Source organism: Fusarium pseudograminearum, chromosome 3 (assembly GCF_000303195.2).
Source record: "Fusarium pseudograminearum CS3096 chromosome 3, whole genome shotgun sequence".
In the NCBI taxonomy this organism is placed as follows: Eukaryota; Fungi; Ascomycota; class Sordariomycetes; order Hypocreales; family Nectriaceae; genus Fusarium; species Fusarium pseudograminearum.
In genome coordinates this window covers 3,433,486-3,459,669 of record NC_031953.1, presented here as the reverse complement: position 1 = coordinate 3,459,669, position 26,184 = coordinate 3,433,486, and the positions used below count along the sequence as shown (strand labels likewise).

At 47.5% G+C, this 26,184-nt stretch overlaps 12 protein-coding genes across 12 annotated transcripts, besides 1 other annotated feature; 8 read left to right on the top strand and 4 right to left on the bottom strand.

Moving 5' to 3' along the window:
- Positions 1 to 90: 90 nt before the first annotated feature.
- FPSE_03233 (uncharacterized protein) lies at positions 91 to 872 on the top strand (the record flags this gene model as incomplete). Its single annotated transcript, XM_009256352.1, has 3 exons — positions 91 to 338; positions 391 to 619; positions 669 to 872. 3 exons carry the CDS (start codon positions 91 to 93, stop codon positions 870 to 872), a joined length of 681 nt encoding a protein of 226 aa, XP_009254627.1.
- Positions 873 to 1,411: 539 nt separating this feature from the next.
- On the bottom strand, positions 1,412 to 2,327 carry FPSE_03232 (uncharacterized protein; the record flags this gene model as incomplete). The annotated part of the gene is made up of 2 exons (XM_009256351.1): positions 1,412 to 1,875; positions 1,931 to 2,327. The coding sequence occupies 2 exons, from the start codon at positions 2,325 to 2,327 to the stop codon at positions 1,412 to 1,414; spliced, it is 861 nt and encodes a 286-aa protein (XP_009254626.1).
- A 1,563-nt stretch (positions 2,328 to 3,890) lies between these two features.
- FPSE_03231 (uncharacterized protein) lies at positions 3,891 to 5,496 on the bottom strand (the record flags this gene model as incomplete). The annotated part of the gene is made up of 3 exons (XM_009256350.1): positions 3,891 to 4,414; positions 4,465 to 4,927; positions 4,981 to 5,496. 3 exons carry the CDS (start codon positions 5,494 to 5,496, stop codon positions 3,891 to 3,893), a joined length of 1,503 nt encoding a protein of 500 aa, XP_009254625.1.
- Positions 5,497 to 5,618: 122 nt separating this feature from the next.
- Positions 5,619 to 5,638: a microsatellite.
- Positions 5,639 to 7,704: 2,066 nt separating this feature from the next.
- On the bottom strand, positions 7,705 to 9,338 carry FPSE_03230 (uncharacterized protein; the record flags this gene model as incomplete). Its single annotated transcript, XM_009256349.1, has 3 exons — positions 7,705 to 8,930; positions 8,978 to 9,089; positions 9,138 to 9,338. The coding sequence occupies 3 exons, from the start codon at positions 9,336 to 9,338 to the stop codon at positions 7,705 to 7,707; spliced, it is 1,539 nt and encodes a 512-aa protein (XP_009254624.1).
- A 657-nt stretch (positions 9,339 to 9,995) lies between these two features.
- On the top strand, positions 9,996 to 12,383 carry FPSE_03229 (uncharacterized protein; the record flags this gene model as incomplete). The annotated part of the gene is made up of 4 exons (XM_009256348.1): positions 9,996 to 10,495; positions 10,544 to 10,662; positions 10,708 to 11,146; positions 11,195 to 12,383. 4 exons carry the CDS (start codon positions 9,996 to 9,998, stop codon positions 12,381 to 12,383), a joined length of 2,247 nt encoding a protein of 748 aa, XP_009254623.1.
- A 463-nt stretch (positions 12,384 to 12,846) lies between these two features.
- Positions 12,847 to 13,665, top strand: FPSE_03228 (uncharacterized protein; the record flags this gene model as incomplete). The annotated part of the gene is made up of 2 exons (XM_009256347.1): positions 12,847 to 13,275; positions 13,333 to 13,665. The coding sequence occupies 2 exons, from the start codon at positions 12,847 to 12,849 to the stop codon at positions 13,663 to 13,665; spliced, it is 762 nt and encodes a 253-aa protein (XP_009254622.1).
- Positions 13,666 to 14,601: 936 nt separating this feature from the next.
- FPSE_03227 (uncharacterized protein) lies at positions 14,602 to 16,215 on the top strand (the record flags this gene model as incomplete). The annotated part of the gene is made up of 1 exon (XM_009256346.1): positions 14,602 to 16,215. One exon carries the CDS (start codon positions 14,602 to 14,604, stop codon positions 16,213 to 16,215), a length of 1,614 nt encoding a protein of 537 aa, XP_009254621.1.
- Positions 16,216 to 16,734: 519 nt separating this feature from the next.
- Positions 16,735 to 18,582, bottom strand: FPSE_03226 (uncharacterized protein; the record flags this gene model as incomplete). The annotated part of the gene is made up of 4 exons (XM_009256345.1): positions 16,735 to 17,367; positions 17,417 to 18,017; positions 18,065 to 18,181; positions 18,227 to 18,582. 4 exons carry the CDS (start codon positions 18,580 to 18,582, stop codon positions 16,735 to 16,737), a joined length of 1,707 nt encoding a protein of 568 aa, XP_009254620.1.
- Positions 18,583 to 21,095: 2,513 nt separating this feature from the next.
- On the top strand, positions 21,096 to 21,509 carry FPSE_03225 (uncharacterized protein; the record flags this gene model as incomplete). The annotated part of the gene is made up of 1 exon (XM_009256344.1): positions 21,096 to 21,509. The coding sequence occupies one exon, from the start codon at positions 21,096 to 21,098 to the stop codon at positions 21,507 to 21,509; it is 414 nt and encodes a 137-aa protein (XP_009254619.1).
- A 79-nt stretch (positions 21,510 to 21,588) lies between these two features.
- Positions 21,589 to 21,966, top strand: FPSE_03224 (uncharacterized protein; the record flags this gene model as incomplete). Its single annotated transcript, XM_009256343.1, has 1 exon — positions 21,589 to 21,966. The coding sequence occupies one exon, from the start codon at positions 21,589 to 21,591 to the stop codon at positions 21,964 to 21,966; it is 378 nt and encodes a 125-aa protein (XP_009254618.1).
- A 303-nt stretch (positions 21,967 to 22,269) lies between these two features.
- Positions 22,270 to 23,799, top strand: FPSE_03223 (uncharacterized protein; the record flags this gene model as incomplete). Its single annotated transcript, XM_009256342.1, has 1 exon — positions 22,270 to 23,799. The coding sequence occupies one exon, from the start codon at positions 22,270 to 22,272 to the stop codon at positions 23,797 to 23,799; it is 1,530 nt and encodes a 509-aa protein (XP_009254617.1).
- A 637-nt stretch (positions 23,800 to 24,436) lies between these two features.
- On the top strand, positions 24,437 to 26,025 carry FPSE_03222 (uncharacterized protein; the record flags this gene model as incomplete). Its single annotated transcript, XM_009256341.1, has 6 exons — positions 24,437 to 24,899; positions 25,092 to 25,190; positions 25,268 to 25,397; positions 25,446 to 25,611; positions 25,663 to 25,905; positions 25,955 to 26,025. Coding segments are annotated over 6 exons (1,172 nt in total), but the record flags the coding sequence as incomplete, so codon positions are not given.
- Positions 26,026 to 26,184: the final 159 nt, after the last annotated feature.

Below are 26,184 nucleotides of genomic sequence, written 5' to 3'. Positions count from 1 at the left end.
GAAGAAGAAGAAAAAGAACCTAGAAAAGTCTCGACTCAAAATATACCAAGATGAAACAAGACTGCCCACCAACATCGCGCCTTTGACAAAATGTCGTCGCTGCGAACCTACCTGATCGCAGAACCCATACTTTATGGAATACTACTCATCCCGAGTATTCTCATTGCTAAACGACATGGCAAGCCAGGATATCTTGGTTGGGGACTTGTCACACTCCTGTGTGTGATGCACGCTGCCGGCGGTGCCATGCTGCTGACTGGAACTCGTTATGGCATGACTGTTCTCACCAACTGCGCCGGCGTGCTCCTCCTAGCCTCTTGCGGTATTTGGTGGGAAGCGTACGTATGACAATCTATTTCGAAGCTGGAATCACTGACATTTTGACCGCAGTAATCACCATCTGGAATCGCTTGACATGGCTGCAAAGATCAAGGTCGGTGTGGTCCACTTCCTTGTACTTGTTGGCGCAGTCTTGATGGCCATGAATATCAGCGTACTAAGTGGTAGAATGCAAGCCTACATCGCTTGCGGATGCTGGGGAGTAGCATGGCTAGCAGCTTTTGCACAAGCGATCATGAGCATGAAGGCTAGTGGCGGTTTTGGAGAGCCTACTCAAAAGGTTGGTCCCAGCTGAACCCCCCTACGACACCAAAACTAACTTTTTCAAGCTCATTACTGCGTCAGTGCTTGGTGTAGTCTGCGCTGGTGTTCGTATCATCTTTACAATTCTGGCCAGGACGAGAATGGTGTACGGATTACATCCAAGAGGTGGCAGTTTTTTGATGACTCTGTCATGCGTGTTTTTCCCCGAAGCTCTCGCAACGATTGCCTTTGTTGTCATTGGAATGATGACGCGTGGAATCGGTGGTTGAGAGAATGACCGAATGCGTGGGACCGAATTACGACACCAGCATCCAGTTGTCCACTGCAGCAGAACCTTCTTATGCTTGGCTGCGAAGTTTGTGCGAGTGCGATTTGACTTGGCCCATCGCTGATAGAGCGGAGTCGAATCCTGTGGAAGATCTTACTAGCCCGTGTCCCTGAACTTTGTTGTAAGACACGTGGCTTCAGGCAACTCGACTCCGTTATCTTGAGCACGATATGTTTTAGCGATTGATTGGTAGATTGTATGAACAAGCTTTACAGCCATAGGCGAGCCAAATTGATAGATGTCTGGAATGATATAACATCGACTTATTTGAACCGGCGGACTACATATGTCACGACTGAGATGAAATTGGTGTTTAGACCATGGCCATATAAAGGAGCTTTTTCCAAGATATGTGACTGTGTAATGTAGAGCTCATCTCCAGAGCTACTGTCAATATCTGAATATCATAAATTAATTGGTTTAAATTGCCTAGCCATCATATCTCTCATGGGAATGCATAACCATCTCAGGGTGTTGAGCTCAGAGAATAAACATACCAACCCCCAAGGCAAATAGCGCATACTTGTATCCGCCTGAATTATCAACCCCAAGTAATCCAGCATCATTGCTTCCTGAAGATTCAGACTCCGATAAGCCAGTCTCAAGGGATGCAGTTGCTGTTGAAGAGGTGCGCTGGAGCGATGCAGTGCTCACATAGGAGACAGGTGTACTGATGGCTCCGTGACTAGAACCTGGGCTATGTTCATCCTTGGATATTTCTGTCCCAATCAAAAAGGGTTTGGACTTGGATGAACCTGAGTCTCCGCATACCTTATGGACAAGCTCAAGTTGGCCGTCCCAGTAGTCGGTGGCAGGGTCAGAACCGACCATCCAAGACGGACTCCCGGTCATTGCAGTAATAACTTTGCCATAGCAAGGATGGCACAGCTCTTCGTAGGGCCTCTGCTCGTCGTCGTCGATCTCTGAGAAACCTTCGATAATTTCTTGCGATCAAGTCAGCGATGTACTGTCGAACGAGTTCGGGAATCTCTTGCTTACCTTGGCAGTATCGGCCTGTTTTGGGGTCCTTGACACACGTCTCATTGAAGGCCCGCCACATCTCACCACCGTACCCTGTATGCGATACTTTGTCTAGCACGAGGAAATTGTCCTCGCCGTTGTCGCATGCATCGGTAACTGTATCATACCAGCTTTGGAGGGAATCGTAGCAGGTGTCGGTGCAAACAGAGTCAGCGAGCTTGACTTTCTCCTTTGTCCACTCGGGATCTTCTGTCATTATTCCGGAGAGAAACTTGTCGCAGTGAATCTCGGCTTCTAATGCTTTGTTGCAGGCTGTGTTGGTGATAGTGCTGTCGTCAAGCTTTCTTATATCGGGAATAGTCGAGGCCGTGGCACTCGTCGACAGGCTCAACACTAAAACGAGATTGAACAACATTTTGATGGTATTTCTTCTGCTCAATAGATAGATGACTGCGATGGTAAACTTGCACAAGTATAGCGGACTCAAAAAGAATAACGTCCATTCTCATATGTACTCTCTAGACAGTCTAACTAAGTGGAAACGAACGGGGCGCCGGAAGTAACGTTTTTTTGCCCGGCGGCCGACGAGTTATCGGTCAAGATGTAATGGAGTAGTTAATTACCATCGGTCAAATGCGATCGTGAAACAATGGCATGAGTAAGAGTCCAAGACTCCAAAAGAGAGGTCTTTTGCGCGCGCTAGAGACGCCAAGTCGGCTCAATAAAGGTATTCCCGACTAAACCCCCTGTCTAGTGCCATCAGGACCCTTATTTCACGTAACATATTGTTGGTTGTGAGCTTTTGGGTGTTGGTTGTCTGTTGCTAAGACTGCATAGTTTAATTACGACCATAGGCGAGCACTAAATAAAGTGACATTTCATAGAGTACAGTGGGACAATGTCTGTTTCTCGGTTACCGATCCGATGAAAAGTCTGCTCCCAGGCTCCAGCGTATGGTTTGGAGTGGACAACCAGTCCAAGCGAAAAGCATCCAGTGTAGTACGATACACTATTTTGTATCTTTGTACAGTAACCCTCACAGACGGCTGTTGGACCGTTTCAAGATATATCTCGTCTCGTACCATAAGAGGGCTGCTGACTCAATGGTTTGTTATGATAGAATACAAACAGGTGGTTAATTGAACCATTGGTTGATGCTCTTTGGTTTCGGATTGAGAGAAGTAACAGTTATTAGAATCTAGGATCTAACGGCCGGGAAAAGGATGTTGAGAGGATTATCTTGTTTAGGTAGCTTGTCAAGCAACTCTGATGGTGTTCAATCCTCAGCCATGAAGTTGTTACAGGATAGTCTTGGTTTGGATTACTGCCAAGGTCATACTGAAGGCACTCTCCTAAGTTTCTAGACAACACACTTTTACCTATTGCATCTCAATGTACTAAGATAGATAGGAATACAAATGAGGAAGATATAAAGTAGAATTGTCTCGTTTAAAGTCTAGGGTGAGGCTACTGCTCATTTTGCTTAGTACATGATTGTCAAGACTAGACTCCCTTGTATCCAATAAGATCAGGCCGCGTGGCCTAATGGCTAAGGCGCTAGATTTCGGTCCTCAGCAACTGATCCCTCTAGAGATTCCAGGTTCGACTCCTGGCGTGGTCGATTGACATAGCTGATTTAACTTTTGGTGGTTTGCCATAATTGTATCTATTTTCCTCTTTTTTTGCTTCTCGTCTAACATGATATTTTACACATTATGATTGAATGCACTGCATTGAACCCAGAGTGGACGCGTTGGTAGTGACGCGACTGGTACGTGCTGAGGCAGATAATGCTGTAGTATGCATGTCACAGTTTTGTCCCAATTAAAATAATCACAGGTAATTTGATGCAGGGCAATTCTTTGTGGAAGTATGTTATTGCCATACTTTATCATCTATTCATTATACTATCTATAACCAGCTTTCCTAAAACCATTCCGTGAGTCCTAACCCAAATCATTTCATTCAATTCACACTCTTAAGTAGTGAAGGGGTTGAAGTCAACGCCCAGACGGTCAGCCTCAGACCTAATCTTCTTGTTCTTCTTGGTAAGGAACCACTTGATGAGAGTAGCAAGCGTGATACCGAGACTGGCAAACACAATCTGAAGAATCATGGCCATAGTGTAGCGAGGCTGATCCTTGTCGGGAAAGAAGTAAGGCGAGATAACATTGCCCAAGTGTCCAAAGATGTTGACAATGGCACCAGCGGCAGCTCGCTTCTCGGGTGTCTGACTCATGGTAGAGACAGCCCAGGTGTACTGCAGAGTGTTGGCAGAGAAGCAACCAGCCGCGTAGAGGAATGTCATGGCATAGCGGACGGCTGCGTTTCCGGTCGCAACGGTCACGATGAAACCGGCGACGGAGCACGAGAGGGGAATCACAATGTGAAGTCCTCGTTCCTGGCGACGATCCGAGTCCCATGATACGTAAAAGGTGCACAGGGTACCGAAAATGTAGGGGGGAGCAGTCATGAGGAGAGATGTAACACTGTTACCGAAGCCTGTAAACTGTTAGAAAGATTGCCACACACGAGAAAAAGAGTAGACATACCAAGTCCTCGAACAATAGTGGGGAAGAAGTTGTTGAATCCGTAGGAAGAGGTGATGAAGATGTTCATAAAGAGGAACATGTAAAGCTTGATATCGATGACAGCAAGCTTCAGTCCAACCCAGACAGTTGACTTCTCGTGAATCTCAACTCGGTCATCGAGGATACGGGCAGCAGCAACCTTGCGCATGTCCTCAGTCATGTACCGCATAGCGCCACCGGTGGGAGATTCGGGGTAGTTGGGTAGAACAAAGTAAGCGGTAATGGCGAAGAATCCACTCATGGCACCTTCGAGGATGAAAAGCCACTTCCAACCAGCCAGACCCATGGGGCCATCAAGACCGCTGAAAACACCAGCTGCAATGAGACCAGAAAAGGCCTGGGCGAGGACGAGACCAGAGTATAGAAGAGCGACACGGAGGGCGAACTCGCGACGGGTGTACCAGCAGGACATGAGGAAGACGGCCTGGAAGGAGTCAGTTAGATAATGAATGTGGAGGAGTGAAACTAAAAACTTACACCAGGGAACAAAGGTGCCTCGACGATACCGAGAACAAACTGCACGGCCCAAAGTCCACCAGCACTCGTGCAGAGCACTGTCATGGCAGAAATGGCAGACCAGATGAAGGCAGCGACAGGGAGGTAGATGGAGGGTCGAACACGGGTGATCAACATGTTGGAAGGCAGCTGGGCAAGCATGTATCCGACAGTGAGAATCGCAACAGCAGTCTGGTAATCACCATCCTTGAGGTTGAGATCCTGATTGAAGGTGTTGAGTCTGGCCTGAGCGATGTTTGTGCGGTTGAGGTAGTTGAACATGTAGAGAATCCAAAGCTGGGGAAGCATGAACATGTCGAGCTTGCGAACAATCTTCTTCTCGAGCTCGGCGGCGTTTGGAAGGCCGAGAGCTGCAACATTGGACAGGTTGGGGGTTATCTCTGGCTTTTCCTGACCGTAAGAAGGTGTGTTTTCCAGAGGACCCCCAATGTCCTTGGTATCCTCGCCCTCGTGGGCTTGCGGTTTGGGGTCTGACATGACTGCAGCGTTTGTCACGAGAGATGCGAAAAGAAGAGAGTAAGAGGGGAGAGGGACAGAAAGAGGAATCTGTCTGGCGTCCGAACCTCAACGTCGATACCCTCCGTCTTTATACCTCTCCACTCCTCCTCCTCCTCCTCCTTGTTCTTGATGAGAACAAAACCATGACGAAAACTCCACTGTGAGAGAATGGTCGTATTGCCTCAAGACTGCGGGGAACCCTTACTCGCATGTTGCAGGATGGGGCATCATGTCCTGGAAGAGAAGGTGCCGGACGTCTTGGCTCTGCGTAAAGGGAAAAACAATAGCCAAGCGAAGTAGGCGAATTGTGAGAGAGAGCCAAGACGAGGAGGAAGAAGAAAGGCGAGAAGACGGGGGAAAAGGCCAAGACATATGGTCATGGCTTATATTGTGGGGGAATGCTGGGGGGTAAGATGGGACAGGAGTGTGTCATTTGCAGCGGAGAAGAAGGCAAATGCATTGTTTTTAGGGAACATGATTGGGGTGATTGGGGTAGTTGACTAACAAGAAAGTAATACTTTCGTATTAGCTAAATGGTGACATGGAGTTGTCTATTCTTGATTCAACTCCTTGATCTCAATATCAGTCTCTAGATTCTTTCAGTTTTGTTCCCCAGGCTAAGCCTTTTAGCTATGCCAATCCCCCAGATTCTGTTGACGCGCCTTGGCCCATAACAAGGCTTGTCTCTCTTGGCGAGCCATTTTGTCTCTGTCTCACTCGTGTTGTCTACAGAATACATCCATCGGCGACCAATTCAACTGCCGACCAAGAAACAAGCCAAGACCCCAAATCTCTGGGGGGGAGGTTCAGGTAAGCCAACCCCCTCATCACTCATCTCCAATCAGAACCTGGCCATTATAGGCATGTACATGCAGACAACTCGGGGAAGCCGTAAGGGTTTACGTGCAAAGTGGGTAGCGTTTATGTACAATGCAATGTTGTGATTTGTAACAAAATGCCTCTCTTGGCAAGACTTGAAATGCGGGGATTCTCACAGTCTAGAAGGCTTGGAAAAGGATTATTTTGCCAACTCTGCGGTCAACAAAGTATGTACAGTTGACGAACTGGGGATGGTGGGAAAAAGTTGGAGTCTTGGCTATGGAAATTCATGATTCAGGTGGTAGCGAGAGCGTGGGGGAACCCCAACCTAATGTTTCCAAGGGGTAACGATCCCCACTTGTTTGAGGGGAAGAGAGAACAAGAAATTGGAAGGATGACGGTAATTTGTGATGCTGAGATGTGTGATGTTGGCTGATGTTTGTTATGGACAACTTACATTGGTTCCCATCATGATATTGATGCTGTCGAGACAATTGAGTTTCGTCTTGAAAGTCCGGCATATAAATAATATTAACCTTACCAGTTACCATCAAGATCTCCGGATATCTAACGGACAATGCAAGAAACATGTTTTGACCGCCTCCAACAAACATGCATATTGTCTCATCTACTCCATGCCCATACCTCATACCCAACAAATCTTTAAATAAGCTCATATTTAACCTTAGTAACCCTCAGACAAAATCCTTCTCGAAACAGGTATCGCCCCAACCAAGCCAGGATCCATGCTTGTTCAGGGTAGCATCGCAGCGGCTATCATCAGGCCATATTTATGTCTCTCCCGGTTTACGGAAGCGGCTAATCGACGGAGCGCGCAAATAAAAAGACCGAGAACAAGGATGATGATATAATACAATGTGACTTGTTGTTTATTTGTTATGCTATCAACAAATTGTAATTATAGATTGTTGCATTGGAGCTGGGGACAAACCGTTAGAGTCGGGTCGGGATGCCAAGCGTACATGCCAAGGAGATGCCGTGCTTGAGCCGATCATGTGAGCAGACCAAACGGAGTGAAGAGCGGTGTCAGGGTCTTGTTTCCATTATATAGTAATCAACTCCCCTGGTCTGATGATGAAAGGATTTTACGGAACTGATTTCGGTGATTTGGAGACTCTTGTCGTGTCCCAATTAGGGTACTCCGACTAGTTATCAATTAGCCAATCGGAGTCTGACTACTCCGTTGGTGCGAGCAAGGCTGGTACTGTCTTGGTGAGTGTTACCATTGACATATCCAAGCATAACCATCATCAACTATACTGCACAATCATGCATAATGCTGCATAACGCATTGATATTTCATTACTCGACTCAATAACTATCAGCCCAAATCTCCTTTTATCATCATCAATACGTATTCTTGGTAGCCAGACCCCAAAAGTATGCTGCCCAAGCACCTAGAATGAGCACAACAACAGCTCCAAAGTTGACAAGTCCCAACTTGCGACTCCATTCACTTTGTCCCTCCTTCTCAGACTCTTCTCTCTTGGCATTGATGACATGCCCATTCGCAACTCTCTTGCTACGGCTCCACTGCAAATGTCCCAAAACATCACTAGCGAAGCCCAGTGCTAGGATGATCAATGCCACCACCACAGATCCAACAGCCAGTGTCGCGTAAAGAATCGTGACATTGCTGTAGCTGTTATTATCGCGATCTTGAATAACACCCGCGACTACACCCACGATGATGGTCATGCTGTTGTTGATTGCAATCTTGATTGCGTAGCCTGATCCAAAGACTTCCTGGTACCACATGCTCGTGCGGATGCTGTCGATGATAACTGTAGGTCCAAATGATGTAGCGACGGCAAAGATACCGAAACTCGCTGCTGTTCCGGGTACTGTAGGTCCCCAAGCCGCAAGACACATAGACAGAAGCATTCCGCACCCGCACACAAGCATAAGCGTCAGTCGCTGTCCGTACATGTCGACAAAGATGCCGATCAACGGCACAAAGAAGAATCCCAGGTATTGTGACATGGAAGAGTACCAGCCTGCCTTGACAGCTGAGATCTTGAAACGCTGCTGAGCCAGTTCCGTGCTGTTGGATGCAAAGATACTAGCTGTAGAGGTTTGGAAGAGTGAAAACAAGCAAACCATCCAGAATGACCAAGGCAGCCTCAACATCTTGCCAATCTCAAACTTCTTGTTGTTCTCTGTCAACTTCTCTCCCGTAGCAGGATCTCTGGTGCCCGCGTATCTCTTTTCGCACCAGCGCGTGAACCACCAGAAGAACAGGGTCGCGACGTTGGTGAACAAGTTCATAAAGACAGCCATCCAGTAAGCCCAGCTAAAATCACCTAGATTCTCGGCTATCACGTTGGCTGTGGCTTTTCCTACAAATGACCCGATTTTGCCGATACCGAGTTCGAAGGCGAGTGTTGATGCGAAGCCGGATGAGGGAGGGAACCACGACGAAAAGATCTTGTACTGGGCGACTTGGGTTGCGACATCGCCAAAGGCTTGGATGACGGCACCTCCGATCATGAACTTGTAGCTTCGGACTGTTGTGGCTGCTGCGATGAGGATTGCTCCTAGACTGAAGACGGCGTTGCCCCAGAGCATGGTGCCTGAGATATGTTAGTGCCGAGCTGACATCATAGTAGTTGGTACATACTAGCTCCACCGTAGCGATCTGTAAGAACACCACTAACAAGAATAAGAGCAGTCTTGATAAAGTTCTCACTTGTGTCGAGGACAGCAAATTGGGTGTTTGAGATGTGAAGCTCCTGGTACAGGTTAGACAAGGTCCAATTGCTTCAAACGCGTCGATTTACCTTTTTCAGAGTACTCTTCAAAGCACCTGTGACACCACTACTCCAATGTCCACCGAAGCCAATCATACTGACGATGACGACAGAGAGTATCTTCATACTCAGGGGTACTGGCTTCTTGCCATGGTCCTCATTGTCGTTGTCTGATTGGTCAGACGCCGGCGAGACATGGGCTATGTCCTTGACTTCCTTTGAAGGGTCCATCTTGTGAAGGAGAAGTGATTTGAGATGAAGGATGAGACGAGAGAAAGATTATCAGATGGCGATGACGGTTCTTTATCAGATCAAATCGGGTGGAATCGTTTCCAGAATTTTAACAAGGTTTGGCAAGTCCGAGTCCAGACCCGCTAGAATGATTGAATCCCCACTTGGTGCGAACATGTCAGGAGAGCTGAGATGAGTTGTTAAAGGGTACGGGGGTTGTTAGGGATGTGACATGTAGCAAGTGAATAGTAGCACTACTATTACTGTTCAAGAGAAGGAAAAACTCACTGAGTTTAGTTTAACGAGTGTTGTGTATCTTACAGTGTCTTGTGTCTCTCTGTCTATTGATATTCAGTTCTCAAACTGCTAAGCAAGACACAAGCTGCTAACAATAAGACTTGCTTACCATGATCTGATAAGAAATTGCTCCAATAATTCAACCTGTTCAACCAGTCGGTTTCTTCCCTCTCCTTCTCAAACGAGTTAGTCCCCGAGACTCGGAGCCATATCCATGCAGCTCTTCTCACAGTGAGACGCTACGGTCCACATCAAAAAGGGTTAAACACTTGACAATCCCCTTTCTCACAGTGAAAAAAACAAAACACCCGCGATTATCAGCCAAGATTATCTCGCGTTATCTTGATCTTGCTAGCCGGAATGGCGTGTTTCTGCAAGCATCTTGATCAACTGATTGATAACTTTGACCCTTCCTCCACCGCGCGTCTCGCTTCCAGCCTGAACAAGCATCTCGAAGCGATCCGTTCCATCCTCGCCAAGAATAAATCCCTCTCCAAGGAGGTTCGGTACCAGGTTATTCCAAGCAACCAGCGCACGGCCAAGATCCTGTCGCTGCAGTCCATCACTTTTGACAGGGTTAGGAAACTGCACGACACTCTTCAGAATGACACAAAGGCCTTTTGGGCGTCAAATGATGATTCGTCGCTTCAGGAGCTGAGGAGACGGGTTGCGTGCATGACGATATTCTTGAGATCAAAGATTAATGATGATGCTTGGATCGCTGAGGATGTTGCTGCTGTTGCCAAGGGGAGGACCTTGTCTGAGTTGAGATATGCTGGGAGCAAGTACATCAAGATTGCTAGGAAACTTGGAGGAGTTGGTTCAATTCTTTGGCTTCCTTTGGAGGTACCCGCGTCAACGTGAGTACCAGAACATACAAGATTAAAGAGACATACTAACATGATCAGATATGAGAGGTACTTGAATATGGATGATGCCGAAGCATTCGAACATCTGAAGAATATTGGGTCCGAGGCTCCCGATTTGACCTTGTTCGTACAGCATCTAATCACAGAGCAGCTCAACGGTACATGGTTTCTCCAGTGTTCGGGACTTGACTAACAAGCGACAGACCCCACACTCACTCTATCCTTTCGCAACCTCCTCTCCGAATATGGAGACTGCTTTCTACCATCCGAACAAGGCCTTCTTCAACTTCACACACTAGGAGGCACTGAAGTTCCGGTCGACCTGTTGCAAAGTGTCAAAACACCAATGCGACGTTGGACAGAGGAAGGAGAAATACAGAGTATAAGTGCACTCGACTTTGGGTTCAGCTCGGACCTGGTCAACGTGCTGTCCAACGATAGTGTTTTGTTACAAGTTGCACAAAGGCCCGAGGTAACTCAACAAACCTTGGAAGACGGCGCAGTAACCCTGTCACTTCACCCTCAAGCACGAGAAGAGATTGCAAATCGTCTATCACCACAAACACTAGAAGATTGGGAAACAACAGCTCTTCGACTATTGTGCTTCGCTTGCCCTCCCTGCTACGAAGGAAAAGTCAACTGGTAAATCCATCCATTAACCCACTTCAGGAAATAGCTTACAAACCGCAGGCCACTCCCCACCAAGAAAGCTATCTGGGCTCTCCTCGATAAATTAACCTGCCAAAAAAGAATTCCAACATCACTACGAACATGTGTCATCGAAGCCCTTCTCTACTTCTGCGAACGCGACCTTTTTAGTATGCGGCTCGCGGCCATTCAACGTGCAAAGACCCTCCTACGCAAGAACATGCCCTTTTACTATCAAGCGTCCGTCACCCTCTTTGACAGCATAATATCCGGTAAAGACGGCAACTTTGAGAACTCAAACGCGATAATCAACGAGTTTCTGTCGTCGGAGCAGTATGAGGCCAATACTAGGTCTGATAACGCTCTCAGAGGAAGATTGCATATTTCAAGCATCGAAAATAAGATTCATCGGTATGAGACAGATGTTGCAACGACGATTTATAATTGGAAGGGCATCCATCCGCTTTCCACGTTTGAGATTGAGGTTACGAGGAGATTACAGGGAGTTGCAGCCAAGTTCTTCCATTCAATTGGAGATTTCAAGACCACCAGGGCTTCCTTGGAACAGCACTTGTGGTTGAACTCTACCATGCCCATACGACACAACACAAAACTGCTCATCGTCACGAGATTGGCAGAGATCCACTGCGAGTTGCACGAGTACGATAAAGCTCTTCAGATTATAAACGTAGAGCTTGAAACCATGTCTGTCAAAAAGGGCCGGCCTTTTCGACGGTTGTCCATGGCCATGGCAGAAGCCTACATTGGCCTTGGTCAGTTCAACGATGCTACCTCAGTTCTTGAAGAGCTCATCACCGTGGAACCGCCAGAGCTGGATGATTTAAATGACCAAGTTCTTAAAATGAGACGTCTCATTCTCTCAGCACGTATTCAGCACGAACGCTGCAACTTTGTCGATGCTTTGATGCTCTGGAACCAAACTGGGCAAGTCATGCAAGATCTCTCAACTTTTAACTCCAGACATGGATGGATAGCAGCTATTATCCAAATATCCATCGCCCATGCACAAATAGCCCTGGGCAACAGCGAGGGAGGAAGAGAAGCATGGGACGCCGCTGTTGAAGTTGCTATGAGAGAGCGTTTTGAATTTGTGTTTCCCGTTCTTGCGACGACATGGTTGCAGAAGATTGTGGGGGAGATTTATCAAGCAAAGGGTTGGCCTTTGAGGATCATGATGCCGGGTGGAAAGTCGGATCTTACGTGGCTGTGATATCGACATGTTCTAGGCGGTTCTATTTTGTAAATTATTGTACTAGTCTGTTGTTCTGTGAAGCTGACATGTGTATAAGAGCGATACTGGGGTAATGATTGGAGGTACTTTATTGCATTGTTTGGAAAAGATCAGCGCTATTGCTGACAGGATTTCAACATTACTGTAAGTTGTCGTCTGACAACATTGTGTTGTCAAGTATGTAATCTCACGCTTTACCTTTTGAACACAAGTTCCAACGTGGCCTGAAAAGCACATCTAATGTATAAGAGGAATTGTTCACTAATGTTCTCAAGAACACGCCATGTCCTCATGCGGCACAGAAGTATAATAAATCTGACAGGAATACACAACTGCCTGACTTGACTAGTGCTGACCCAAATTCTCATATATATATCGCTTGTCATACCAAGAATCTAGTAGAACCACCAAATTATATCAATCATCGAATATCCGGATCAAAATGCCTCCTGCTACTGAAAAACCAGTCATTGCCATTGTTCAAGGCGCTTGGCACCGCGCATTCCACTACAAAGCATTTGCTGATGCACTCACAGCCAAGGGCTTCACTGTTCTCCAACCTGATAACGTCTCGGCTGGACAAGTTGACGATATCAAGGGGAAAACGCATGTGGATGACGTTGAAGTTATTCGAGAAGCACTCCAATCTTCTCTTGACGAGGGGAAGAGAATTGTTTTGATTTGTCATAGCTACGGCGGTATCCCGGGATCTGCTGCTGCCGAAGGATATCAAATCCATGAGCGAGAGGCCAAAGGCTTGTCTGGAGGAATTGTGCATGTTATTTACGTCGCATCTTTCGCGCTTCCTGTCAAGGGTCTTTCTCTTTTGACAGCTGTCGGGGGAAAGTTTGGTCCTTTCCTGGATAGAACTGTAAGATCCCTCAGTCTGGACATATTGTGACTGCACTAACAAAATTTGCCCTTTTAGGAAGATGCCCTGTATCTGAACGAGGGAGCAAAGGATACCTTCTACAACGATCTCTCATCTGAAGAAGCAGACAAGGCTCTAGTAGCCTGCGCTCACCAGAGCACGGCGAGTCTTGAGACTCCATCGGACTTTGTCGCGACTGATATCACGGTACCAAAGACTTACATTGTTTGTGAGGAAGATCATTGTATCCCTAAACAAGGACAGGTTGCTATGGCGGGGGCTATGGGGGAGGGTGTTGTTATCGAAACCCTTGATGCTGGTCATGTGCCGTTTTTGAGAGAGGTGGCTATGCTGAAGGTGATTGAAATTGTGGAGAAAGTCGCTCAATAAGTTACGTGTTCTTTTACACAGAACGAGGTATTTAATGTTACAGGTCAGGTGTATCCATGGATGGTACGTGTTTCAGAAGAATAACATTGACAATTTGATATTTAAAAAGAATGGACTGGACAATCTTGAAATCCGGTCTAGGTTGCACCAAACCCTTGACATATTTGTTGTGGGCGAGATTAGTGGATGCTGAAGTACGCAAGCGCCAATTGTCACCAATGTCTTTCAAAAAAGATAAACCAGATACTGAAGAGTATATACACAGCTATAGTACCGACTGAGATGATCGAGTGTCCGGAGCAACATGCCGACGATTACGTCGGCAGCGAGATTTCGTTGGGTACCCATTTGTCTTCCAATATTTGCCCCAGAAACCATTATCTCTGTTCATTGTCATGTTGCGTGACACTGACGGTTCTACTTGTTTTGTGAATTGATATCACATCATGAACTCATCCTATGATCAACATTGTAGAGTGATAGCCATGGGTTACATTTACAGCTAGACTATAGCGGGGGGCACTTGTACCAAAGTAGAAGTTTCAGGCGACTAGTACCGGTATCATCCCCATCAAAAGGATCTGCCCTTCACAGACTTGACAGGTTGCAATAACTGTCGGCACTAAGAAACGGCATACTCCTCGTGGCTGAAGCTAACTTGTTCTAGCAGGTCGATTCGCCGGTCGACATTGACATTCCATGCAGAAGTAACACGGATATTTCCAGCAAAATGTATGGTCAATTGCTCTCTTAAGCTTTCAGAGGCTGGAGCTGCCGAGAGCCCAATTAGGCAATGTTCGTATTCATCTACATACTTCCCCACCTTTGACGGCACTTCTCATACTTCCCCACCTTTGACGGCACTTCTCATACTTATATCTATTGATATTCGCCTTGTTGTCCCTCGTCCAATATTTTCAAGTATCTTCGATTATCATGGCTTCCTCAAAGATCTTCACCAATGGCCGATTCCTCAACGACACTCATACCCCTCACAAGGAATGTATGATCACGCAAGGCTCCAAGATCGTATACGTCGGTCCAGAGAATGATCCAGCAGTCGAAAAGGCAAAATCTGGTGGTGCTGAAATTCTGAATCTCGACAATCGAGTTGTCCTCCCTGGTTTTATTGACAGCCACGTCCATCTTTTGTACTTTGGTCTCTCGCAGCAGAAACTCGACCTTGGAGGATGCAAGTCTCTTAAGGAAATTCGACAGAGACTTTCCGCTTACGCAGAACGTAATCCCGATCTGCCGCACATCCTTTGTCGAGGATGGCTACAATCTTCAACCGACGGGATTGCGCTGGCGAGTATGATCGATGACATCGACCCAAGGCCAATTTTCATCGATGCCAATGATCTTCACTCAACTTGGTGTAATACCGCTGCTTTGAATAAGCTACCCATGGAAGAGATGAAAGCTAAAGTACTAGAATGTATCAGATGTGATAAAGACGGTAATCCAACTGGTCTTCTGGCAGAAGCCGCTATTGTAGCCTTCATCTGGCCGTTTCTTATCCAGTCGCTCTCCATGGACGAGAAGTTGGAGACGCTTGAGAGAGCGATTGAGGCCTACTCTGCAGAGGGATACACTGGAGTTATCGACATGGCCATGGATCCTGTAGCCTGGGAAGCCCTGCAGCTACTGCGAGAAACAAAGGGAATTAATCTCCATATTGCAGCACACTGGTTTGTCCCTTACGAAGCAGACCAGAGTCTCCAAGATAAACATATCCAAGAGGCTATCGATATGCACAACAAATTCCACCCCTCAAAATCCCCAGACTTTTGTATCGTGGGTGTCAAACTCATTGGCGATGGTGTAGTCGACGGTTGCACAGCAGCGCTATCATACCCCTACGGAGAATCAGTTGACCTGGTCGAACCACTATGGCCAGCCGAGGCCATGAGCAGAGCACTGCAACAGATAACAAAAGCCGGCATGCAATGTGCCATACACGCCATTGGAGATGTGGCCATCACGCAAGCCATTGAAGCAATAGCGAGTACCAACAATCCCACCGCTCGTCATAGGATAGAGCATCTGGAAATGGCCACCATCGAAGACGCTCTCCGACTCGGTGGTCTCGGCATAACGGCCTCGGTACAGCCTGTCCATAGTGATCCCGCCATTCTCGAAGGATACTCTAAGCTCGTCAAGCCGTCAGCGTGGGAAAACGTATTCCCTTATAAAGAGTGTCTTGATGGTCACGCAAACGTCGCCATTGGCACCGATGCGCCCACAGCCCGACATTTATCGTTTCCGAATTTATACAACGCGACTACGAGAAAGTCAGCGCTGGAGCCGGAGATGGACAAAGTTACGAATGGCAAGAGTGCGCTTACTTTGACGCAGGCTATGAAGGCTGCAACATATGGAGCTGCGTATTCGAGGTTTGCTGAGAACTGGACAGGAAGTTTGAAAGAGGGACTGAGGGCGGATTTCATGATTTTGCCGGGCATCCCAGAAGTCCAAGGGCTTTTAGATGTCAAGGTTGACGAGACTTGGTTTGGGGGGAACAGGGTTTATGATAGGGATGGTAAGTGAAGTCAATTGGGTAGTTCTCGACCGTAAACATGGGTGGATGCTCAATGTATCAACTGCAGAGAATACTTTCAAAGTCTAGTAATATCCATCCGACTCATATAGCCACAATTCGAAGATAAATCGGCATCAAACTGGGATCCGAAGCATCCGAATCACCAATATCAGCATGCCACTTCATGTGCGCGCTTCCCTGATACCTCCTCATGTAAAACTGTGTCCTCGGCTCCGCATCAGGAGACAATGGAAAACTAGAAACTATGAACAAGAGATGAGACGTTGTTTTGTATTTGTGACCCCTGAGATTTGGACAATGGTGGGACAAAGCCTACAGAAACAATAGTTCGGCCGTGGCACTGACTATTATTTTGCGCCAAGCCCTTAAGTTGCGTTTACCGAATGGAGTAGTTTCATTTTCAAATCATTTCATATCAGATGTTAACAACGGACTCTTTGTAATAGAACAAGATTGATTTCTTTTCAATTATCGAGATTGACTTCACATCAAACTGGGCCGCCCTTCTAATAGATAGGCCCATGACCAAAAGGCTGTCCGAGCGGGTTCAGACCCTTCATGCTCATGGCTGTAGCATTGCCCTGGAAATCGCCCTTCTGTGTAGTAAAGTCTTCGACAACTCCCAGATTCTTAATCCTTCCGAGCAAAGCCTCAACGACACGGTATCCGGCACCAGCACTGTATCCAGGAAGCTCATGTCCAGCGAGCTGAACCTCGTAGTAGGTCAAGCCACGCTCGTATCCCCACTGTCCAACGATACCTGCTTCACTAAGACGTCCGCCGTTGTACTCTGGGTGGAAGGGTACGTAGAACTGCTTGTCTTGAGGGTACTTCTGGTATCCCTGCTGACCATTCCAAGTAACGTTTTGCAGAGCAAAGAGTGTTCCGTTGGGAGGGAGAATGAAGTCCAAGCGGCCTACACCGATGATGGTGTTGTTGGTGTACTCAATGACGCGCTTAAGGACGCCGTCTTGGGCGGGGGCGAGAGACTTGTCGCTGCGAGTGGAATTGGGGTTGCCGAAACCAAACACATTGTTGGGAGTGCATTGATACCAGATGCTGTCCAGAGGGGCATGGAGAGCCTTCTTCACGTCTGTGCGGTTGAAGTAGACCTCAGCATCAGGAGGAGAGTAGTCACCCTGCATTTCGTGAGTAATGATTTCTTCTGAGGGGGGAAAGGTGACGTACCTGGTTGACAATACCGAGCTGGCTGTAAGTCTTGGGGCAAGTATCAGTGATGTGGTAAATGTTAAAGCAAGGGTTCGAGTCGAGAGCAGCAGCATAACTCAAGTCAAACATATCACAAGTGTAGTTCTTGGTGTCCTTGTAAGGATCGGGCAGGACGGGAAACTTTCCCTCGGGCGGGGGGAAAGTTCCGTACTTCTCAAGATACTTGTCATAGCCACAGTGCTCATGTGTCCAGCGAAGAGCGTTCATGGTTGTCTCGTTGAGGTAAAATAGCTTGTCCCAGTACTCGATGAATGGCAGGATGACAGCTTGCTGCTGAAGAGTGCCGTCACCAAGGAGGGGATCATTGATGGCTACACCACCAAGCTTGTAGTACTCATCATCAGCGGCTGTGATGAAGGCGTCGGCGATGTAAGGAACATAGAAGCCTGCGTAAGACTCGCCGGTGATGTAAGTTGTGGCACCCTTGAGATCGAAAGTGTCGATAAAGTTGCGCCAGAAACCAATGAATTGGAGACCAAGCTCTACTTCATTGGTAATGTTAGGCTTGCCTTGGCTGTAGCCTACACCCACGGGCTGTTCGATCCAGATGACGTTGGTTCTAGTAATGTTAGTACGAGCAAGGCTGCGCTACCAGTTATAACTTACAGATTGGTCCAGCTGTATGAGTTGGCTACAGGAGAGAGAGTGCCCTGCTGCCACAAGAAAGGACCATTCTCAGTCAAAAGACCACTGAGGGAACTGCATCCAGGACCACCGTTCAACCTAAACAGTTAGTTTTGTTCTGTGCGAATGTGCCAGTTGACTAACCAGATGAGAACCTCTTCCCCAGCATCGGGGTTGGTACTGGGAAAGAACCAAAAGAACAACTCTCTCTCCTCATCAGGGGATTGAGAAATGGGCAAAAGTCCAGCATAAGACTCTCCGACATCAAAGTCCACCTCGGGAATGGCAGATCCGTTGACTGCAAACTTTTCCGATTTCTTGTTCAAGAACTTGGACTTGGCTCTCTTCTCAAAAGCCGGCTTTGGGGGAATAGGCGCGCGCTTCTGATCATAGCCCCGAGGATGAGGGTGGTCAAAGGCTCTGATGGCGCCCTGGTTGAAACCAGCCTCGACAAAAGAGCCGAGGGCCAGGAAACTGCTGGTGATGAGACTGAACCGCATTTTGGACAATCACGGGATAGTGTGATTATGCAATGAGAAAAGACCGAGGCTGGGGCTTTATATAAGAAAAGGTATGCATTGTGTGTGTAGTCTATGCATTGGTTAGTGATACTCTTACAACTCGCGTCATTTTGGGCTGATGTCACAGCACGGAACACGGCATTTCACATCTCATCTGTTGGACCAGGCATCACCGAGAGGAAAAACGGTTCGAACGGCATCTTGCATTACCCATGTACCATGACCATGGGTTGGACTGCCCCAAGCGGAACAGCGCATGAGTCAAAAGTTCCGGCTCGATCTCAGCAATAAGTGTCGTGTTAAGAGAATTGGAGAAATGCCAAGAGACCTTCCTTTTTTAGAGAGCTGATCTCCAATTGTTCTGTCAATCCTTTTGTTTCCTGACCAGTCAGTTGCTTGGACTCGTTGTTATCGCTTCGGGATCTTTTGTTGGCTTATTATGAAGGTCAGACCAGCCATACTGAGACTAGCTCTCTATAGCATTTGGAGGCGTCGATCTTGATTACGGCAGTTGACCCCTCATCCTGACAACTCTCGACGCGTACTAACCCTTGTCCATTGTCGTCATCACTTGTTTAAACGCTACAAAAGAACAAGGGAAATGCCTCCAACCGAGGATCTTTTGACGTGGGTCTTTACTTGTTATCGCTTCTCGATAAAATACGACTCTCAAGGTACTCGGTTGATGGGAATCACTGCGATTTACCGTACGATCTGCGAGCACCCTTGAGATGCAGGGTGGTAGTCATACACCGATTGTACCAGGTAGAGTACATTTCTGACCGACCGCTGTTAAAACCGGCGAGCCGCATATCTATTTGATCGATCGTCATCAAGAGTGGTGTTTCTTCAGCAAAAAGTCTAAAGGCCTCACGTTGGATTGTGACTACGCGTCTCGGGTCACCCGACTAGACCAAAATAGACAGAGTATAAAGCTTCGAGAAAGCCACACCTTCGATTGAGGGCGTTTTTAGCGCCCGCCATAATCATCTAAAATGAACGGGTTTAGCTTTCACCTAACCCAGCAAGCGCGATATCTCCAAGGGTTTCGGAGGCCTCGGCTGGAATGTTGTCATACCGGCCTTGAGTAACGTTTCGCAAGATATCCGTGCTACTTTTTCGTTTGAGTTAAGGTTAATCGAGGTGCCGGTTGATTGAGGCGTTGACGATGAAAGGCAAAGCCCAGCCATTCCATTTCACGAGAGGCGTTGTTGGGGTTCGCCTTGTTTCCCATGTGTTGAACGGTCGGTTAGTTTTTTCGAGTTGTTTGAATATAACGAGAGGGCTTGGGTTTATATAGGTGGAAATTTATGTGTTATATTCAGCCCATTAATCCGTGCTTTATAATTAATTTGTTAGAGTTTATTGACCGTGATAATTTAAGCTTTTTGTTGCTTTAACTAGAGAGACCTACCCTTGACTTGGTCCATTTGTAACAAGTATTAATCCTCAAATTATAGTAAAATATCAATAACGCGAAGGATCAGGCTGCAAGTAGGGATATTATATTTTCATAGTCTCTTAATCGATGTTCGAGCTTTCCAGACATTCTTCACATTCGAAAACAAAAAATCATTACCATTTAAATATTTCATGCATTGAGTTAACATGTTCATCACGAAAACCAACTTTTATCACGAGGTTAACGTAGCTGCGTGTACATTACACTCAAATTAAAACTATGACAGCGGTTCTTCCGAACGGCTGGCGTTCAACTGGAACAAACGCGTACGCCCCAATTGATGAAGAAGTTGAGAAGCTGAGCAATGATCGAATTCTAAGAGGAACATGTCTTGGTATGACAAAGAAAAGTAAATGCCGAGAAGTGTCTCACTTGCAACAGATAAGTTGCGTAGGATATGCCGCTAATGTTGCCAGTCGAGAGATTGCTACGATATATGCTGTATATCACAAGTTATACATTGCTCATGATTGAATTGCTCACTGGCTATTTACTACATTAAAGTCATGGCCTAAAGCTTGACTATGCCGTTAGCCATTAAAGAACTCGATGTCGTGTTCGAGGAAGCCTGGCAGCTATCGCTGAGGGGTTTATATCCATCTATATCCCGTTGCATATATGGTTGCAGCAGCCACACAAACTGCGTGCTGTCTTTCACAGCGAGACACAGCGCCTAGGAACCTGCAATTATATCCAGTAAAAAGTGATAGTATCACAATAATGATTCATTATTCCGTCTCATCATTCATCTATTGGTCGTGTTGAGTGAGACAGTAGAATGAGACGGAATGGAGATGCAGGTCTTAAACAATCAGGGATTTTGCTCGCATAGCACACAGAGGTTCGTGGGAAACACCAACGAGTCTTTCAGCAGTGTTCATCCAACCTGGATACAATACAGACCAGAACGTTATGAACACTTAGTTGCCTATATAATATGTGTACTGTCCTGGGCCCAAGGCAAATTTGACAACCCAAAATCACTTTCAAACACACAATATATTTGATCTTTACTTAGCTCGTAACAACCATGGCTACTACCACCGCTGAAGGCCGAATTGATCGTTTCAGATCGTGGCTCGAGGCCAAGTCCACACCGCTGAAGACGGCGGGCCGCAAGCCAGGTAGCAATCTACTCTTGGCTTCGGCACTCCATGGCATTGTGCATCGTGGCAAAGGCCATGATCTGACAGAACTGGAAAGGCTTGCTACGAGGCCTTTCATGACCATGACAGAGAGCGAAGAAGAGATTGCCGCTCTAGGCCAGATCTGCTCTGAAGCCAAGGCTGCTGCCCGCTCTCGCAGCTTTGCAGCTTTCAACGCTCCAAGTGCCATCATGAGCATGCCCGACGATGAACCCCTTACCAGAGAGCAGTTTAACGATCAGGTCAGGGCTTGGCGAGGAGACGGTTCTGTAGCCTCACATCCGGGCGGTGTCATCTGACCAAGTCCAACCCGATGGTTCGGTTATACCAACTGAAGCATTCGCGACTGCTTCCTCAGCTCTTGGCCGCGGCGTCACTATGTTTGTTGATGCTCCCCCAGAGGAGGTTGATGTGAGCGACACAGGCTTTGTGGCGGTCTGGTTGAAGCCGGAGATATTCAAGTGCTACAAAAAGTCTGGCGAGATTACAAAAGGCGAAATTTACTTCTCTTGGGGATGGGGAGATGATCAAAGTCGTGGCATCTCGCACAAAACTCGCGGGTTTGGATCTGTTGTCACGGGCACGATACGGGATTTCCCGTCCGACACGCCGGACCTGCACAACGACAACGTCAGCAAAGCTGTTTGCGGAACTGTCATCTGCTGGGAAGCAGACCAGAGCTCTTCTGAATGGTGGGATGAATCATTGAGGGAGATAGATAGACTACCTACCTATCTAGCCTTGGTAATTGCCTAGACTAGGTTTCTAAAAAGGTAGGTCAGTAGCATCTAAGAAATCGCAGAGTTTCATACCATTATCCACGTATCCACTGGTGAATCTTACAGGCCAAGGATGCCCTGCAGCAACATCTGGCTAAATCCCCATAACCGCCGGAAAGCGGCCCGACCAAGCTCTGCGATGCGGGGGATCTCAGCGGACACACGCCTGTAGAACAGGGGGTCTGTTGATGGATTTCCAGGGCACGTCAAAGTGAAGAACCACCATGAGATCTCTCAATCAGTCATCAAAGACATTCCAACTTGAACATCTCAACACACAATGTCCTCGGATTCTACCACTCCCGAAATGATGCCCGAATCTGATCTCATATACCCTCTACATGAGTTCGACGACTCTCTCGTTAATCGGTACATGCAACACTGGACTCTACGATTCGACGCTGTACTCGACACAAAGAAGCTGTCCGCAGCTCTCACACACCTTCTCAGCCAGGGCGATTGGAGAAAGCTAGGTGGTCGCCTACAATTCAACGACAGCGGCAAGCTTGAGATTCATGCACCAAGAAAATATACTCACGACCGACCGGCATTTCAATTTTCTGAGGAGACTTTCCCAGTCAAAACGACTGATCATCCTGTCGCGAAAAACCTTCCTAGGGCAAGAGGCAAGCCCGAACTGTTCCCAGGCATCACAGGTCAATTCAAGCCCTTGACTCTTGGCCCTGAATGGGGACTCGACTTTGATGAACACGTTCGTCGCCAGGAGCCCGTCATTGGCGTTCATATAGCTCTCTTCGACGATGCGACACTGATTAGTATTCGCTGGTCTCATGTTGTTTGCGACTTTATGGGGATCAAAGGTCTGGTCCTGGCTTGGTCAATGGATCTGGACGGACGCTACGATGAGATTCCACCTTTTATGGGTGCATACGACGACCCTCTAAAGGACATTGGAGTGTCGCCTAAGGAGCCTTATGCTCTGGCACATTTGAAGCTGAACCCCGAAGCCTTCAAAAAGACCTACGACCTATACTTGGAGCATGTCGAAGCATACCCGGTAACAGTGCGACGCATGCTTGTCTTGCCGGATTCCACTGTCCAAAAGATCAAAATGGATTTTATCGGAGGACAAAGTTCGGATACACTCAAAGTTATTCCAAAGGGTGCCCTCTACAATGGACAGTTTGTAAGCGACGCTGATATTCTGTCCGCTTGGGCGGCGCGACTCTGCTGTGGCATCCTTCCTGCGGCGGACCGGCCCGTCCATGTCATGGGAATGTACGAGGCGAGACATTGCTTACCGGAAACGTTTCCCCAACGCAAGGACAAGCCCGATTCTAGCCCCGTCTTTATCGCCAATGCAACCTTTTCGACCTCGACCAACACTACACTCAAGGCGCTTCGGCAGCAGCCGCTTGCAAGAACCGCGCTGTTGGTGAGGGACTCTGTCGCGACCCTTACTAAAGCTCCGCAAGTACACGCGCAACTACATTTCCTTCGGGAGTCTTACCAAAAGGACAGAGATAACCCGGCAATCTTTGCGGCCGAGGACTCATTCATATTGGTCGTCTCCAATTTCAGTAAGATGCTCTTTTTCGACTCGATTGACTTTTCCTCCGCGGTTATCACACCCGCCGTAGCTTGTCATGGAAAGTCGCCTGGGAAAATTGCATGGCATCAATGGACTACATTGGAACACACCACGCACATGCGCAACATGTTCCAAGTGGGCGGCAAAGATGGCCAGGGAAATACGTGGATGATGGGACTTTTACCGCCCGAAGCCTGGGCTGTGGCCGAGAAGCATTTAGCCGGCCTCGCGGATAGGCCCTTGCCAAGCAAGTTGTAGGATCTCATTCCTGGGAAACACCCTATGCGGCTCTTCGCATGTTGGCCAATAGACGCAACAATAATCGTTAGCCCAGTGAGCTGGTGCAACCTAGAGATCCTTCGGAGATAATGCAAGATGTTTCGAGTCGCCATTGGCAGGTTAAATGTCCAGCACCTTACCCGCATACATGACATACATTTCTGAAGTCCTGTATCTCATATGTGCTATTCTAGTACTATCTAGAGCACTTTTTTGCCATACATGCTAGAGGCCAAGGGTTCTATGATCCTACACCTTGCCGCAAGGAGTTGTTCATCCCGATTTTGCCTTGAACAGGCAGCGGGCCGCCTAATGACCAGATCCTCCTAGGATAATTCGATGGCGAGCTATCTTCGGATCTTGGTCTTTGAGGACCGGACAATTCAGCCTATTGTCGTCTCGGTGCGGACGAAAATGATGATAGCTCGGGCTTGGAAGTCGGACTGAGTTTCGTGCGAGATCCTTCAGAGAGGGGGACTTTGGTCTACGGAGAGGATACGTGACCTGTTGAAAAAAGTTATATAACGTACCAAGGTTGAAGCCGTGATACATGGCGAGTGTCTTGAAAGTTCTTCACATATCACAAAATCAGAAACTGTCCAACTATTGTGCCAATATGAGCCCCCCAGCCCCAATTGCCATCATTGGTGTCGGTTGTAGGCTTCCTGGTGGAGCCAACAACTTGGACAATCTATGGAAACTCTTATCAGAGAGCCGAAATGGACAAACAGAGATCCCCAAGGACCGCTGGAACGCTGATGCGTGGTTCGACGCGTACCCAGATGCAAAGCAGTCCATGGTAACCAAGCATGGGTATTTCCTCCAGGATGACATCTCTCAGTTTGATGCCAAATTCTTCGGAATTTCTAGCGCAGAGGCAAACTCTATGGATCCCCAGCAACGCTTCTTTCTCATGACCACATATGAGGCTCTCGAAGATGCTGGTATACCTGTGGAAACACTACGTGGCTCCAACACTGGTGTGTATGCGAGTATATTCGAGAGGAGTTATGATCGGATGGGACATAAGGATCTGTCCACAATTGGAAGGACACATCTGAACGGAACGGGAGAGTCCAGTGAGTGAATTCAGACGTACAGATGATGAAACTTGGCAGCTTACATCAGGTCAGTTCTGTCGAATAGGGTATCATACTGCTTCGACCTGCGGGGTCCTTGCATGACGATCGATACTGGATGCGTATGACACCTTGGGACCGTATTGCTGAGCAAGTGATGTGCTAATTGTGAGTAGTCTGGCAGTCTTGTAGGCTTGCATCAGGCTTGTCAGAGCCTTCGGTTAGGGGAGTCAGAGCTCGCCTTGGTGGGTGGCTCTCAACTTGTTATTCAGCCGGATGTATTAAGCATAAGTGAGTATTTGCATCATCTGGACCACAAAAGAGATGTTTCCATGTGAAACATGGATTTGTAACTAATAAGTATGCAGTGAGTGGTATGGGGATGCTCAACCCAGACGGAAAGTCGTATGCTTTTGACTCGAGAGGCGCTGGATACGGACGAGGTGAAGGCGTCGCCACTGTAGTCCTCAAGCGATTGGATAACGCACTCAAAGACGGGTAAGTCTTGGAATCTTGGGCTACTTGGCGTGCTGACCAAAATGGTAGTGACCGAATACACGCTATTATTGCCAACTCAGGCATGAACCAAGACGGCAAAACTCCAGGCCTCAACACGCCAAGTGGCGAGGCACAGGCTGCACTATCCCGAAGAGTATACCAAGAGGCTGGTCTGAATCCAGCCGATACTTCATTCGTTGAGGCGCATGGAACTGTGAGTGCTAAACCAAGGCAGAAGCAGAACCACGCTAACAAGAACCAATAGGGAACACAAGCTGGTGACCGCGAGGAAATAGGATCAATATCCAAAGTCTTTTGCGAAGATTCTGGACGAACAGATGACCTATACGTCGGATCAGTCAAAACAAACATTGGTCACCTTGAGGCTACTTCTGGCATCGCCGGCCTGTTGAAGTCTATACTTATCCTGAAGCATGGCCAAATTCCTGCTACACTCAACTTTATCAAACCGAAGCCATCACTCAAGTTATATGAGAAGAAAATCAAGGTATGATATTTGGAGCCATTAGAAGACCATTGGACTAACTTGTTTTTAGATCCCGAGTGAACTTACAAAGTTGCCCACGCCACAGAACGGCCCTCCTCGTGTTTCACTCAATTCATTTGGGTATGGAGGAACCAACTGTCACGTTATTCTTCAGGCACCAGATTCAGAAGATCTCAATGGGGTTGCCAACGGGACATCCAACGGGACATCCAACGGGACATCCAACGGGACATCCAACGGGACATCCAACGGGACATCCAACGGGACATCCAACGGGAC